The sequence below is a fragment of the Dioscorea cayenensis genome, chromosome 17 (genome assembly GCF_009730915.1).
Source record: "Dioscorea cayenensis subsp. rotundata cultivar TDr96_F1 chromosome 17, TDr96_F1_v2_PseudoChromosome.rev07_lg8_w22 25.fasta, whole genome shotgun sequence".
Lineage (NCBI taxonomy): Eukaryota > Viridiplantae > Streptophyta > Magnoliopsida > Dioscoreales > Dioscoreaceae > Dioscorea > Dioscorea cayenensis.
The window spans coordinates 19,627,494-19,644,127 of record NC_052487.1 but is presented as its reverse complement, the minus strand read 5'-3'; the positions used below and the strand labels follow the sequence as shown (position 1 = coordinate 19,644,127).

General features: G+C 35.3%; 1 protein-coding gene across 1 annotated transcript; it reads left to right on the top strand.

Annotated features, from left to right (window-relative positions):
* Positions 1 to 7,707: 7,707 nt before the first annotated feature.
* On the top strand, positions 7,708 to 16,444 carry LOC120280368 (xaa-Pro dipeptidase). The gene is made up of 16 exons (XM_039287191.1): positions 7,708 to 7,911; positions 7,987 to 8,036; positions 8,432 to 8,492; positions 10,329 to 10,424; positions 10,497 to 10,646; positions 11,536 to 11,667; positions 12,417 to 12,544; positions 13,548 to 13,590; positions 13,994 to 14,077; positions 14,917 to 14,958; positions 15,113 to 15,183; positions 15,347 to 15,400; positions 15,490 to 15,595; positions 15,681 to 15,749; positions 15,842 to 15,985; positions 16,113 to 16,444. Exons 1-16 carry the CDS (start codon positions 7,765 to 7,767, stop codon positions 16,260 to 16,262), a joined length of 1,527 nt encoding a protein of 508 aa, XP_039143125.1. The 5' UTR covers positions 7,708 to 7,764; the 3' UTR covers positions 16,263 to 16,444.
* Positions 16,445 to 16,634: the final 190 nt, after the last annotated feature.

Here is a 16,634-nt window from a genome sequence, read left to right as displayed (position 1 = left end):
AATAATAATTAAATTCATTCAATTCATCTTACTCATTTATATTTTTTTTTAAAAATCATTACTTGAAAATATATTTTGTTTAAATAATTATCTCTCTTTTTATATAAGTTCTATTTATTTTTTTAAAATATATATCTAATATATATATATATATATATATATATATCAACTGGTTATATTATATTATTTATAAAAGAGATATGGGAAGTTTTATTAAAGAAATACATAATTCTTCTTATAAGTAGATAGTTAGATAGATAAAAATAAATAGATCTTATACCTATTTGCTAACCGTGGGGCCGCAAAGATATTCAATGATTTAAATATTATAAATATGAGTAATGCTATATGTTACTACTAGCTTATCCGAATTCCTTAACCGAATGAGGTGGCGACTCACATGGCATCCAACTCACACTGACATTCTCTTTCCTAATCAGCTATTTAAAAAAAATAAAACAAAAAGGACGGAAAAAGACTCAGAGATTAAAGCCCTAAATCTCTCCATCCGACTCCCGTCCCCATCTCATCGTCCTTATCCAGGATAACGCCACTGCCGTCGCCCACATCTCACAGTCCTCATTCCAGCTACCTTAAATCTCCCTCCCCCCCCGACTCTGGTCCCCATCTCGCCATCTCGGCTCTTGTCTCGTCGTGACCACCGGAGAAAGAATCACAACATCACCGTCCTCATCCTGGATAACGTCGATGCCGTCGCAATCCCGTTCCAGTTACTTAATTCAAAAGAAGTTAATTGTAGTGCACCTGGCTGGAGGATTCGGCCTTAGTGACCATCAGCCCTGCCAATCACCTCCTCCATGTTCAGACCTATACATGGATACCATAAAAGATCTCTACCATCTAACTTGGCTCGAGAGGTTCGTCTCAGTGATCAGTGATAGCTACCATGATGAACACATCCAATGAACAACAGCTTAATACTGCAAGGAAAATTTATTTTTCAGGAATAAGTTGTTTACTCTTTTTTTGTTGTTCTTGAAATGATTCACATCCAGTGAACAATAACTTTAGAAATGATGGAAGTTCGTGAAAATTTATTAGTGTTGCTTTCCCAATTTATGGTATTTACTGGTATGATCTGATGAAAAAAAAAGGGCTATGACCTTGGTTATTGCATCAATGCTCACCAGAATGGTCTACTAAATTATGAAAGAGATTGCTGGTAATGATAATAATTCATAAAACATTTATCTAAACCTCCATGTTATACCATGTGAAGTATTGCTTCTGAATAATTGGTTAGCAAGCAAGATGATGAAATCCCATACACCAAATCATTCACTGCAATATCAATTATAGTAGACAAAGCAATTGGTTATGGTCTTTTATGTAGAATTAGACAAAAAGAACTATTTGAGAAACATTATACTATAACACCCACAAAAATAACAATGAAAAGTAGAAGTATGTTTCTCTATCAGAACAATTACAAGCTGCTTCAATTTGAGCACCTTATTACTGTTAGCAAAAAATGAAATAATACCCTCCCAACATTCACAAGCTTCTATACCCTATTCTTTGTTCTGCCATTGTATACTTCACTTCCAATTGCTTTGCAACACTTTAGACTCACATGAAACGTTATTAGTTCCATAGCTTATACTTTGAAGGCTTGAAGCTGAAAAATATGTCATCCAACTCTGAGGGCCGCCGTCTTTTCCGACTATGGTGTATGCATAAGAACAACAATATATGGCACAGATTGGATTAATGAGCCAAATATATGATCATGAGCAAAGTTTCCGCTCCTTGCCTTAGTTCCTACCTCTCTAATCTTGGATATAACTTTACCAGCCTCTTCTTCAATCTTTTCAACAAATAACAAGCATTCAAAGATCTTCGCATAGTCTGTAACAGGCCAATGATCATGCCAAAGAAAGGGATTCTTTCCAACAATTTGAATGAGTTAGCCGGAATAGATTGGCGAGGACAGAAGAGGAGTCGAGACCGAAACGACGATAGCTGGGAGGGGACGGCGACAGTGAATGCGTTAGCCAGAACAAACTGCGACGGCGACGGCGTTATCCGGGATGAGAACAGTGACGTTGTGATCCTTTCTCCAGCAGTGACGACGAGACAAGAGCCAAGACGGCGAGATGGGGACGGGAGTCGGGGGGCGAGATTTAGGGTAGCCGGAATGAGGACGGCGAGATGGGGACGGCGAGATGGGGGCGACGGCGGTGGCTGCATTATCTGGGATGAGGACGGCGAGATGGGGACGGGAGTCAGATGAAGAGATTTAGGGCTTTAATCTCTGAGTCTTTTTTCATCCTTTTTGTTTTAGTTTTTTTTTAAATAGCTGATTAGGAAAGAGAATGTCAGTGTGAGTTGGATGCCATATGAGTCGCCACCTCATTCGGTTAAGGAATTCGGAAAAGCTAGTAGTAACATATAGCATTACTCTATAAATATCTATGGACACACAGTTGTTTATAAATATCCAAGTTATTCCCTGATAGATTATATTATATTATTTATAAAAGAGATATGGAAAGTTTTATTAAAAAAATATATAATTTAAAAAAAATTAAAAAAAATAATAATCGTGGTAATATTAAGATGTAGTGTAATTAATGAAGTAATGAAGTCACATGTATAAGAATTAATAAAACATATATTATATTAAAACTAAATATAAATAAAATGTTATTTTTAACTTGGTTCAGAAGGTGCATATAATATGCCAAGAATAATAAAATAAAGTATAAACTCATTTGGAGATTTAAAAATAAAAATCTTAGAATTTAAAAATACATGTGAACATGCTGTCAAAATAAATAATGATTAGAGTTACCGACCCAACCAAAAGATGCTATTAGCCTTTTATGCTACACTAATTAGCCTAAATATTATAATACTTGATATAGGTTTGATGTTAAAGTAACTTCTTTTGAAGCCTTTGCAAAAAGACTTACCTTTTGTTAATTAAATTAGTGATAGATAGATTAATATATTTTGCACCAACCTCAATGATTAATTTGTGCCTGCACATTTGTCAACAAATCCAAAAGAATATATTTATGGTAACATATACCAGCACGAATATAATAAAATTTGGGGGATTTACCAATAACAACATGCACTCAAGAAAAACTTGAATGAATAGTAATGCCTTCCCTTGCCGCCGGGGAGGGTTGGGAGTGTTGAGGGGTTAGTAGAGAAGACCGGCAGCTCCAAGATAAGATTTAGGGTTAGTGGAGGAAAAAAAAATAATTTAAGCCAATAGTATGCTCACTCGCGGGCAACATCCAGTAATGTGTGCCACCACATTTGTCAACAAATCCAAAAGAACAGATTTATGTTAACGTGTACCAGTGCAAATATAGTAAAATTTGGGAGATTTACTAATGACAGCGTGGCAAATGTCCACTCAAGAAAAAACTTGAATGAATAGTAATGCCTTCCCTTGCCGCCGGGGAGGGTTGGGAGTGATGAGGGGTTAGTAGAGAAGACCGACGGCTCCAAGATAAGATCTAGGGTTAGTGGAGAAAAAAAAAACAATTTAAGCCAATAGTATGCTCACTTGCGGGCAACATCCAATAACATGTGCCACCACATTTGTCAACAAATCCAAAAGAACAGATTTATGTTAACGTGTACCAGCGCGAATATAGTAAAATTTGAGAGATTTACCAATAATAGCTTGCCAAATGTCCTCTCAAGAAAAACTTGAATGAATAGTAATACCTTCCCTTGCCGCCGGTGAGGGTTGGGAGTGTTGAGGGGTTAGTAGAGAAGACCAGCGGCTCCAAGTTAAGATCTAGGGTTAGTGGAGAAAAAAAACAATTTAAGCCAATGGTATGCTCACTCGCGGGCAACATCCGGTAACGTGTGCTAGCACATTTGTCAACAAATCCAAAAGAACAAATTTATGTTAACGTGTACCAGCGTGAATATAGTAAAATTTGGGGGATTTACCAATAACCACATGCCAAATGTCCACTCAAGAAAAACTTGAATGAATAGTAAAATTTGGGGGATAGAATGAGGTCAAGGAGGACCGCGATGTCACTGGGATGGATGGAGGCAAGGGAAGGCAAGTCCAGTTGCCACCAAAGAGGGTTGGGAGTGTTGAGGGGTTAGTAGAGAAGACCGGCGGCTCCAAGATAAGATCTAGGGTTAGTGGAGAAAAAAAAACAATTTAAGCCAATGGTATGCTCACTCGCGGGCAACATCTGATAACATGTGCCACCACATTTGTCAACAAATCCAAAAGAATAGATTTATGTTAATGTGTACCAGTGCGAATATAGTAAAATTTGGGGGATTTACCAATAATAATATGCCAAATGTCCACTCAAGAAAAACTTGAATGGATAGTAAAATTTGGAGGATAGAATTAAGATGAAGTATATATATGTGGTAAATTATTTAAATAGCCCCGAATTATTCAGGAACCCTCATTTGAGTAATCCAATTATAAAATTTTTTAATTGGGTACTCTAATTTTAGCATATGTGTATGCCATTCGTGTGATTTCACACTGATTTTTCAATTTCTGTAACACAACTGAGATTTCAATTTCATAATATAGTCAATAATAACTCAGCATTAAATATAAATTAAACACAAAAAAGAGAGGATATTATATGACATACTTGATGTGGAATAAGTTATGTGACATGTCAAGTTTCCATTAATAGTGTAAGTATGAGTGTGAATCAAAAGTTTGGATACCTTGAGTAACTATTTAAATAATTTACCTTATATATATTACAATACGTTAAGACAGAAATATGTAAGGCTAGGGTTTAGAGAGAGAGAGAAAAGGGGAGGAGAGGGGCATTAGCTGTTGATCTAACGGCTCTAGGATGGCTATAGATTTTGAATTTATCAACAACCCGAATATAAAGAAGTAGAGGATTTTTATTGACAAAATTTCAAAATAATTTTTTTTCTTAGCCCATTTGTGTACACAAAGTTCATGGTTTAGCTAAATAGTAAATACTACTAAGTGCAGTGGAAAGACATGTGAGTGTGAGTGGGGCACTAAAGGGTCGAATTTCTCTGCCATTAATATTACAGTTTATTATACAATGCTATAAAAAATATTATAGAATATTATTCACACTATAGGAAAATTCATATTGTTATAACCAGTTTTTTACTGTAGATTGAACTAGCCCATTTTTATAGATTTTTCAGCTCAATACTGTAGCGGTCTGGTTCTGTAGCAGTCTGGTTCTATAGCAGCCCGGTCCTGTAGTGGTTTGTTATTGTAGGCGTCAGTTATTGTAGCAGCACGAATTTTTTTACTCTAAAAGCCTTTCTTCATTTGTTCTTCTTCCCTAGTTTGGTCGAACCCTTCTCTCATCCTAAAATTTTTTTGGCGAGGTTTTCCGATGAACGAAGTGTCCTTTCCCTTCCTCCCTCACTCTTGAACTTGGTAAACTTGGATTTAATGTTTTATACCATATTTTCTTCTTGTATTTTCTTGTATTTAGATTTTTTCAAAACCTAGATTTCTCCATGGATTTAGTTGTTTATTTGCTCAAATTGAAGCCATTGACTTGTTGTTCATGTATGAGAATGTTTGTGAAGAAATTTCTTGAATTGGTGTTGTAAACTGGGAGAAAACCATAATATAAGGGCCGGGTTTACTGTAGCAAATTCGAGCACCGACAATCTTTAGTTGTTTCTTTGATTTCTTTGGACTAGAGTGAAGCTAAAACCCTCAGGAATTCATTGGTAACCTTTAGACCTAGCTTTGAGCTAACCCTAGGATCGAATTAGGGTTCTTTGTTAGAAAACTTAGGGTTTTTCTTGTGTGATTTGTTTTATTTGCTAATTATTATTGTGTTTTGTTATATTTTGGCAAGGAGAAGTCTTGGCTCGAGGCAAAAATTTAGCCGAGGAGTAGCTATCAAGGAAGACAAATCGTCAATTCGGTGAGTGGAATTGTTGAGCATAACTTTAATTAGAAGAATGCCAATAGTTAGAGATGAATATATATATATATATATTGTGAAATCCTTATTTTGTATGAAACTTGAGATTTGTTGTGGAAATCATTGATTTTGTGAAATTTAAGGCTTGAAACTCATTTTAAATGGTTGGAAGGAAATGGTTATCATGTTGTTTCTTGTGTGGGATTTGTAAATTAAATTGTGTTAAAAGCTTGAGCTTTCCTTGTGTTTTATCTTGTCCTCGTACAATGGTTGAGGTGTTGTTGATTGATGAATATGGATGACTTTATACTCCGAGTGGAGTTGTGTTTATTGTGGTGACTGTATGGTGATATCCTACTGCAGTAGGTGGTCTCCACGGCCAGCCTGTTGAGGTGGCGTGATGACCGGCTTATTACTACGAGGGCCAGTTCAGGTGGGAGTGTGGAGCCCTGACTAGATATTCATCGGGTAGCCGAAGTCACCAACCGGTGAACTGCTGGGTCAACGTCAAGGGCATGAGTACCTTGATGGCTCTGAACCTAGCCATGGGCACGACGAAGGTTTAGAGAGTTTTCTAGACCACATTATGCTGGGTGAGTGTTGGGTATTGTGCTTATTTATTAAAACCATGTTTTGTGGTTTTGGTGTTGTAAACCCTAGTTGGGGTAAAAATAGTTTTCTTGGTATTATTATGTTATTTTAATCCTTTTGAAAACTTCTATTATATGTGTTAATGTTTCTAAACTAGCATTGTTTTGGTAAAGCTTTTATTTTGATGTTTTATTAATGTTATTACTGTTGGTGTATTTCTGTTAAAGTTGTGCTAACCTCCCCTCACTGAGTAACTTGAGTTACTCATCCCTCTTTCTTCCTTCCAGTCTGTTGCAGGTAGTAGGTGTGACTGTGTGGCAGCGTACTGGGCATTTGCGACTATTCTATCTTCTGTTGTATTTCCTTCAATTCATGTATGTTGTTGTTGTCACGGAACATATTATAAGACCTATGGATCCACTAGTGTGTAAAAAACTTTGTTGCATGGTTTGATATCTAAATAACTCTGAAACTTTCATGTATTAGCATTTCTTACTGTTGTTAGTGTTGTTTCCTTGTGTATTTGTGAACCTCTATATTTCTGTATCCTACTGTTGTTGTTGTTGTTGTTACTATTGTTTAATTCTAGGTGTATTGATCAGCCTTGCGGCGTCCTGAGGGTTGAGTGGTGGGGTATCCCTCCTCGGGATTGCTGCGGTGATTATCGCGTCCCGTGGGCCCGCGGGTCGGGGCGTGACACATATTCTTTATCTCTATAGAGTTGAGAATTTACCATTCTGGGGTTATGATCTTTAATATATAATTGTGAACGCACTTAGCATGACATCATTACCCCGTATCTTAGCTCGTCTCACATAGTAAATTTCTAAAAAGTCATTAAGCACCATAATTGCTAGTGCATCATCGTATCTAACTATTCTTCTGAGAACCACTTGTAGTGAGTTGCTTATTGCTTTATCAAAATAAAATGAAATAAAATTTCACTGTTCATTTAATAATTTTTCTTTACCTTTACCTTTATGTTTATTTGAAATCTAATTATCAAAATTTAAAAAAAAAAATTGATTCAAATAAAACTCAAGAAAATAAATTTAGTAAATCGTCATGAAATGTTTCCTTTTTATTTCAAGTTCTCCAAAAAGTGATTTATTACCATCATGCAATGATTATATATTTAACGGGTCGGATCCGGTGCCATAAAGATCCGAATCCGAACTCCAGCTTTCCGTATCACTGTGTTTCTTCGATCGTTGTTTCATTGATTCAGTGGACCATTTCGAAGGAACTCTGCGTCGCCGCTCGCATGGCGCCGTCGTCGGGGCCCTCCGCTCGATCTCCGCCCTCGATTCCCATGGAGCTCTACGCCCAGAACCGCGACAAGCTCGTCCAGGCTCTCCGTGAGAGCCTTGCCGCTTCCTCTCGCCCTATCCGTGGCTTCGTTCTCCTTCAGGTATCATTCATCCGGGATCGCTTCCTATCTCTTCCATTCTTGCTGTTTTTCATCTGGATTTTCGATCTTTTTCAGGGCGGCGAGGAGCAAACGAGGTACTGCACGGATCACATCGAGCTCTTCAGGTATTGATCGTTCTGTTTCCTCGAGCTCCCTAGGATCAAGAGAATTTAGTGTTGGATTTTGGTACTGCCATAAAGTAGTAATCTTGATGATGTTTTTCTCTAGAGGTTTTGCTACGAGAAAGAATAGATTTTTGATAGGCAAATTGATGGTGACTAACTTCAAATTTGAAGTTTATGTTTTGGATGTACTTTAATTAAAAATTTTATCTTCTGAAATTCTGATTTTTTTGGGCAAATTTTTATTGGCTGATTTTTCAAGGTTTACTTGAAGGTTGTATCATATTATTTTTGCTAGTGTGTTTGTTGGGAGGGATGTTTGTTTCATGTTTTCAGTTATTGCTTTCTGAGTTTCTACAGAACTTGAATATTAGTCTTCGGTTTTATGTGATTTTCAGGCAAGAGAGTTATTTTTCATATTTATTTGGGGTCAGAGAGCCAGGTTTCTATGGAGCAATTGTAAGTTCTAGTTTTCCTTTCTTTATTTTGTATTGATTAAGTCTTTTACTTCAAGGCTGATGATACATAGATTCTGGACTACAGTCCTTCTGCAAGCAGCAGTATATTTCCCGTGCTTCTTTTTATATAGCAGTTTTTTCAACCTCTAGTGGACATAATATTATGTTTGTTTAACGGTAGAACAGAGTTCTCAGCACTGTACATAATGATTATGAAATTGTGTCCTAGTGAATATTCTGTATTTTCCTGAAAACACAGTGGCCTGTTACAGACTGGCAAGATCTGTAAAACATCAAACCTCTATGGCTTTGACGTGTACTGAATATACTTGGCAAAAATACCACGTGGACATAGTTATTAAAAGCGCAAGGCGCATCAAGGCGCTAGGGGTTCATATTGCTGAGGCGCAAAGTGCAAAGTTTAGGCGTGTGACTTTCCAAAGCAAAGCGCAAAAAATTTAAAAGAATTAAAAAATTTATAAAATTCATAATACATACTAAAATTCTATAAAATAAGAAAAATTTAAGTTTAAAGTTTAATTTTGAATAAAACATGCATAGAGCGAAATGACATATTATCAATGTAGCAAGAAAACCACCAACTACTACTTTGCTACTACTAAGAAATACTATTACGGTAAGAGATTCTAATTGCTATCAAATTCAATAGCTTCATCATTTTCTTGATTGCTATTCTCCCATTCATTCTTATATTCATCCTTTCATCTTAATATTCTTTTTCTTCTTCTTCTTCAAATTCAAACTCTTGATCTATAATGGTTCATATTTATCTAGCTCTTAAAAACTAAAATATATATATATATATATATAATTTTTTTTTGACGGTTGAGATTTTATTTGATAGTCATTTAATGGCTTATATTTGTCAAGCTTTTAAAAACTGAAAAAACAAAAATAAAAATAAAAAAAGGTGCACTTTATTAAGGCGTGCCTCAAATCACCTTGAGCCTAGAGACAAGGCGTGCCCCTTAGGGTGACTCTTTAATGTCATGCGCTTTCAAGGCAACGAGGAGTTTAGGTTGGAGCCTAGGGGGCCTTGTGCCTCAGAGGCGCACCTTTAATAACTATGCAGGTGGATGTGTATCAAATAATAATACCAGGTGAATATGTATCAATTTATAATTATCATGAATGACCATTCCCTTCTAAATTGGATTCACTGTATGCCTTTTATGTTATCTGCCATAAATTGGTCCGGCAAATGGACTCGCTCAAGTATTGTTTGCAACATTTTCCTTCTTACATGTTAGGCACAAAAGTCACACCGATGCCTGTCAAAGATCCCAGGAATGATTTGGTCATGTTGGTCATACGTTGCATTAGTTCAATGTTAATGTTTGTGAAGAGTTCTAGCAAATAGATTTTAGAGTCCTAGACTACAAAAGATTACAGTGCTAACAAACATTTCCAAATCTTTCTTTTATGGTTATATTTATTTTTAGCGGTTGTCATGAATCAGATGCATATTCTTGGATGAGATTTGATGAATATTTCATCAGGACCATAACGTAATGGGAAATGGAAATCAAGTTTTTCCCCTCTGTCTACCTCTCATTCTCATAGTCTGAATCTAGCTTGTTTGCTTAGTTATCGAGCAAGTTAATTTTTGGAGTAAGTCTCCTGCTGTTAGACATCTATAGATGATCTTTACTCTGATATGATACAGTTTAGATTTGCTTTTTATTGACAACTTGGGTAATTCTTACCACTTAAATGGGCTTTTCTGCCTAGGTGATTTTTTACTCACATAGTGCTAGGCCTGCTTTCAATTTTTCCTCGTCTTGACAGTTGACACTAGTTCTCCTCATTTTGGAAGGACATAGCATCTGGACAATCATTACTGTTTGCTCCTAGATTGTCACCTGATTATGCTGTTTGGTTGGGAGAGATAAAGCCATTGGTCTACTTTAAGGTAATTATACTTCCAAGTTGTACATTACTGCCATAATTTACCAGCATATTTGATTTTTATTGTTATTTTCAGGAAAGATATATGGTGAGCAAGGTTTTCTATGTTGATGAGATTGTGCAAGTGCTGACTGATCAGTATGGAGAATCTGAAAAACCATTACTTTTTTTGTTGTATGGGCTGAACACTGACAGCAATAACTTTTCTAAGCCTGCAGTACTTGAGGTTTGTGTTCATCTAGCACTCAGAACACGTCTTTTTAGTAAAGGCCATACAGATTAAGAATGATAGCTCACCCTGCCCATATTTAAGAGGGAGATCCTGATTTCAAACTGTGGTGAATGCATAATGTAATAAAATTAAATGTTTTCTGTTTGTGACTATTCTGCATGCTTTAGTGTGTGTGTGTTTATATATAACTTCTCAAATAAGAGAAACTGAAGTGGTTGAAGGCAAGCAACTCCTAATATTTTGTCAAAGTCAGTTATGATTCTAGTTGCTCATTCACAGGGCTCATGTGAAATTTTTTGTACTTGTTCCATGTTTTTGTGTTATCTTGCAGTTATCAAATATGTTTTGATATCTCCAAGCACTCTTCAAAATGTTATGTCGGGAAATACTGCTGAAATATTGATAGAGGAAAATATTTTAATTTTAGACATCAAATTCTAAATGGTTCAGGATCTCAAGTGTATCAGTTATAAAATACATTTTGATAGCTAAAATGAGTTATGGATGTCTATATTTATTATTGCAACATAAAGCAATGAAATGCATAAAATATTACTGTGAAGTTTTACTATTTTAAGTTTGGTATTTTTTCCTTTGGTTACCATTCCTTTTATCCCTTGCTAGTTTAACCACCATTCTCACCAATCTCTTTATCTCGATTTTTCTCATTTTCTGTCTGCAGATTGGTACTGGACTCAGTTCTATGTATAAAAATATTACAGAAGTTCGCTATGAATAGGTTTCTTGAGAGAATTATAATCTTGTAAAATATAGTGATTGCCTATTATCCAAAGTTCTTTGTTACTGGAGAGTGCATTCATGATTTCTATTAGACAAATATCTACCATGCAGTATTAATTTTTAAATTTGGAGTATGCTGCAGGAGATGGAGAAATTTGACACGGATTTGAGCACCCTTCATCCTATTTTGACTGAATGTCGTGTATTTAAGTCCGAGCTGGAACTTGCTTTAATCCAATATGCCAATGATGTGAGCTCAGAAGCCCATATCGAGGTAATATAGTAGCTCTAAAGATTCTCTGCCTCATTTTTCATTTTTGTATGGACTATTTCACAATCTCACAAGTGTAGCCATCTGTGGGATATAACCTCATGCCTCTCTTGGTGGGTTTCTGGTTTATTGAAAATGTTGTATGTTTTTTCACTCATTGGGTTTTTATGTTGTAATGCAATTGTATCTGTTAATTTTATCTTTTAAATGTGTTAAATATTGAGTTCTGCTATTTGTCCGATGATTCTTCAATTGAAGAAAGAACAAATGGAATCTTCCTTGCGGTTGTCATGAATAAAAGCGAAATTTAGGGCAGTGGATGTTTTGTAGAAAGAGCTAATAAAAAATCTTAAGAATAGTTGGTGATAATATTGAATGACATGAAGGGAAGTCTATTGCTTTCTTGGGCATAGTATAGGCCTGGCAATAGTTTATTCTGTTCAAGTTACAATCTTTTTTATGTTATGTAACACATCTATTTGGCTCCTGTTGTGCTTGTAATGCAAGTGTTGATTTTTGCCCATCATGAATATATGAATTTTAATTGGATTGCTTTTGCGTTATGGATTTTGTGTTCATCTTTTCTGATTGCTTTTACTGATGTAAACTCTGTTTTCTTCTAAGCAGGAGAATTCTTTTTGTGCTTTTTGATCAACTGTCTTTCATACAGTTCTGAATTCTGTTCTTCTGATACAAGTAATTATTTTATCTTTTCATGTGACTGTTCTAACCTAGCACAGTCCTTGGAATAGGTTATGAGACAAACTAGAGCTGGTATGAAAGAATATCAGTTGGAAAGCACTTTTCTTCATCACATTTACATGTATGGTGGCTGCAGGCATTGCTCATATACATGCATATGCGCTACAGGAGAAAATAGGTGAGAATTTTCTTGGTTAGCATAGCACTTAACTTATCACAACCTACAATACATGGATTTTTTAAATTTTTATTTCTTCTTGTTGTTGGTCATTTAATCCTTTTGAGAGATGTTACACCCTGATTGTGGCAGTGTGAGTCATACCACCTTACCTGGTTCATGTTTACTATGTCAAGAATTCAATATTTTCTTTGTTGTGTTTTTCTGATTGTCCTCACAGGTTGATATTATTTTTGACACTAAACAAGTCATGTTTGTTTTGTTTGTTTATCAGATTCCTTATAAGTTCTGGTTTGAAGCTTCTATTTAATTGAGCTCAAATGTGTGGATGAAGGTTGTTTATTTAGTCCAAGATGGAGAGTTCTGTAAAAATTGTTGTTTGCTGCGTTGGCTGGTTATTGCCTTTCCTGTGTTAGTGTGAGAAAATAATTATTTCAAAAAATTAATATTCGACAAGTATGATACAAGCCTAGATGAATAACATATTTGTTTATACTTGTAAAGCATTATGCCCTATTCAAACTAGCAGAGCTTGAACTAACAAGGGCTGGATCAAGTTCAATTCATTTAAAAGTGGGGCAAACTTTATTTTTACAGTGTGGAAATTCACTATAAAAGTAAACTGGTTAAGTTAGAGTCAACCAAAAGGCACTTGTCTCTACATAAAAATAATAACTAATAATTTTATAATAAAAATATGTTAATATAAATCAAATTTATGATAAATGAAACTGAACCTGAATGAACTGGATTCAAGCTTAATTTGAGGCGAACTTGAGGAGCTTGCAAGCTGGCTTGTTCATTTGTGAACCCCTTTTCATTTATTGATTTTGCGTGTCTAAGATTATATTATGTTAGGTTTTAATTTCTAGTCTAAATTCACAATGGTGTGAAATAAAATATATGTAGGTTATTGCTTCAATTTTCACGCCAACAAATTTTTTTGGTTCAATACACTCTATTCTATTACCAGTTTGCAACTGATATTTTTTTCCTGTTGCAGTTCTGTTCTTCATTATGGCCATGCTGCTGCACCCAATGACAGAGTATGCTTTTAGACTTGCATTCGCATCTTTTCCCTATTAAAAAATTATAGTTTAATCTAGTTGATTCCATTGTTTTGGGAATTATTTGCCACTACTTTGCTACTACACTAGTAGTGGTGTTAGTCAATGTCAATCAACTTACCTTGCTTTTATTTAATTTACCTGTTAAAGGTAACTCAAATTGTTGATTCACATGTACAAGAACTGTTGCAACTGAACTCCAAAAGTTGTCCCAGTTACTGAAAAACATGGCTTTTGTTTATTAACTTTAACATTTACTTCTTCATTCTGATTTTTGTCATGAGCATTCTTGCTCACATTTTCCTTTTATTTCTGTTCACTCAGCAGAGAAGTCGACACTATTTAAATAACTGTAGGTTTGTTTTGAATGTTTTCTGTGCAGACTCTAAAGGATGGAGACATGGCACTATTTGACATGGGGGCTGAATATCATTTTTATGGATCTGATATAACATGCTCATTTCCTGTGAGTAACTGGGTATTCATTATTGTATGATATCTCCAATGATTTGCATGTTGCTTAAAAAGTGACTAATCAGTTTCTCATTTGGAGTAGATTTTGATTTTGGTGGCATTTTCAATTGTTGCATCAATTTACTCCAAGTAAACCTCTTTATTTCGATCTGTATTGTGGCTTTGTTTGTAACTTGTGGTTCTCATCAAAAAAAATTTTTTGACACAACCGAAATCAGATATTTTTCCACTCACTGAAAATCTATTCTTAAGGAACCAGTTCAAAGGGGAACACATTGTTTTTAGTTGTCACCATGTAGTGCCTGCATGATCTATGATACATTAATTGAAATAATATTTTAAACTGGAGAGTCAGTGGAGAAATTCCTGTGACATAGTTATACTAGTTTCTTTTACGAGTGTGAACAATGCCAAAGTTCTGGAAGAAAAAAGGTGGATGATAAATGAGTTAAGATTGCTGCAACATGGTTTGGATACTAGACATATACATGGCTAGATCAGGCTCATTTACCTAGCTTGCTCTCTTCACAATTGAATTGTTTCAGGCATTTGTAATGTTTTGTATGACAAACAATATAAGCAGAAGATTTTAGTATAATAATGGTGCCAAATAAAGAAATAATCATGGACTGCCATGCAAATGCTAATACCGCACGTAATCCTATATAGTCTGGAAAATTTTTGGTATTAGAGTATTGATGTCAAAATGGTGATAGGAACTCCATTGTGAGCACATTTCTAAGCTTCTCCTACATTGTAATAACTATTATATTCTATGAAGACAAACACAAATTTCTTACCTGGAAGATGCCTATTTTTGTCATAATGCAGGTCAATGGTAGATTCACAAAGGATCAAGCTATTATATATAATGTGAGTAAAATAATTTCCTCTATGCTTCCTTAGGAGTTATTTGCATTCATGGGATAGAAATAAGCATGGAGCTTGATGTTATCGCCACTTATTGCTGTCGATAGTTTTTAGACCTAAGCTCATCTAATGATAAATTCATTTATTTATTGCACAGGCTGTCCTCAAAGCTCATAATGCCGTTTTATCTGAGATGAAGCCCGGAGTTGGTTGGGTTGACATGCACAAGTGGGTTTCTAGTCAGGTTATGTTTAGATTGTGTACGCAATTTGTAGTCATCTTGTGTCTATTTCTTGTTTTAAACTATGCGCGTAATTTCATTCTATGGATGTCTTCATATTTTGTGATGTGATATATCATATACAAGGCCTTATGGGTTATATCCTTGCAGATTGGCAGAGAAGATCATCCTTGAATCATTGCAAAAAGGGAGCATTTTAGTTGGGTATGTTGTCCTTGAGAACTTCCTAATTTATCTATCAGAAGACTATGACAAGTTTTATTGATTTATCTGTTTTTTTTACCATATTTCAGCAATATTGATGATATGATGGCCAAAAGATTAGGTGCTATTTTTATGCCGCATGGTCTAGGACACCTCCTTGGAATTGACACACATGATCCAGGAGGCTATCCTAAGGTTTTCGAAATATTAATTATTCTTTTGAATATTTTCTTTGCTTTGGTACTGTTCTTGAGCATATCATAATTTGTCAAACTTGTAGGGGATTGAGAGACCTAAAGAACCAGGATTAAAGTCTTTGCGAACAGCTAGAGAATTGAAAGAGGGCATGGTTTGTAGTGATTTATTTACTCATGCCATTAATTAGCGTAAACTTTCAGATCTTAAATATTGATTGATAACTTTTATTTTATTTTTTCTCAGGTGATAACCGTCGAACCAGGGTGCTACTTCATAGATGCTCTGCTGATTCCTGCTTTACAAGCTCCCGAGACATCGGACTTTTTCAACCGCAAGGAACTAGATAAATACAAGGACTTTGGCGGTGTTCGAATCGAAAGCGATGTGGTATGCCCTAATCTAAGCACCCTGAGAGTTCGGCTTTGAGCTTTCATGAAATACGTAACCACGTACTGAGAGTTGTTTGTGTTTTGTTTCGATATTTCTGAACTCGGATTTGACTTTTATTTTGCAGTATGTTACCTCTACTGGTTGTAAGAATCTTACAAACTGCCCTAGAGAGACATGGGAGATTGAAGCTGTAATGGCAGGTGCTCAGTGGCCTTTAGATTCCAATTTTATCAGAAATAAATCAGAGAACAAACTAAATCTTGATAGCAATTGAGCTCAGTGCATTGTTAGTTTTACAGGAAACATGGACATCTCTTTTTTCATAATGTCATCTTTTGGCAATTTAAGCAACTGTTCAAGTTGTGTAAGGTGGCTCTCATCTCAAGCTTATTGTTGAGATTGTAAACACAAATGTCTTTAATTTTTTATTATATGATCATTGTTTAGTTCTAGTCATGATTTTTATGAGGTTTTGTGCTTGTATTCCCCTACAAAAAAAATGGGTAATTGCTGTTTTACCCTTGCAAATTACCAAATCCAGCCCGTTTTTAAAACAGACTTTTTATTTTGTTCAAGACCCGGTCATCGGGTTTTATATATTTGTCCAAGCCCTACGGATCTTTGGGCTTGGGTTGGTAGCCCAATC

Coding starts and splice junctions, on each gene's coding strand:
- LOC120280368 (XM_039287191.1), top strand. CDS start 7,765: ATGGCGCCGTCGTCGGGGCCCTCCGCTCGATCTCCGCCCTCGATTCCC. Junction 8,037..8,431: donor GATCACATCGAGCTCTTCAG/GTATTGATCGTT, acceptor TGTGATTTTCAG/GCAAGAGAGTTATTTTTCAT. Junction 10,425..10,496: donor AGCCATTGGTCTACTTTAAG/GTAATTATACTT, acceptor TGTTATTTTCAG/GAAAGATATATGGTGAGCAA.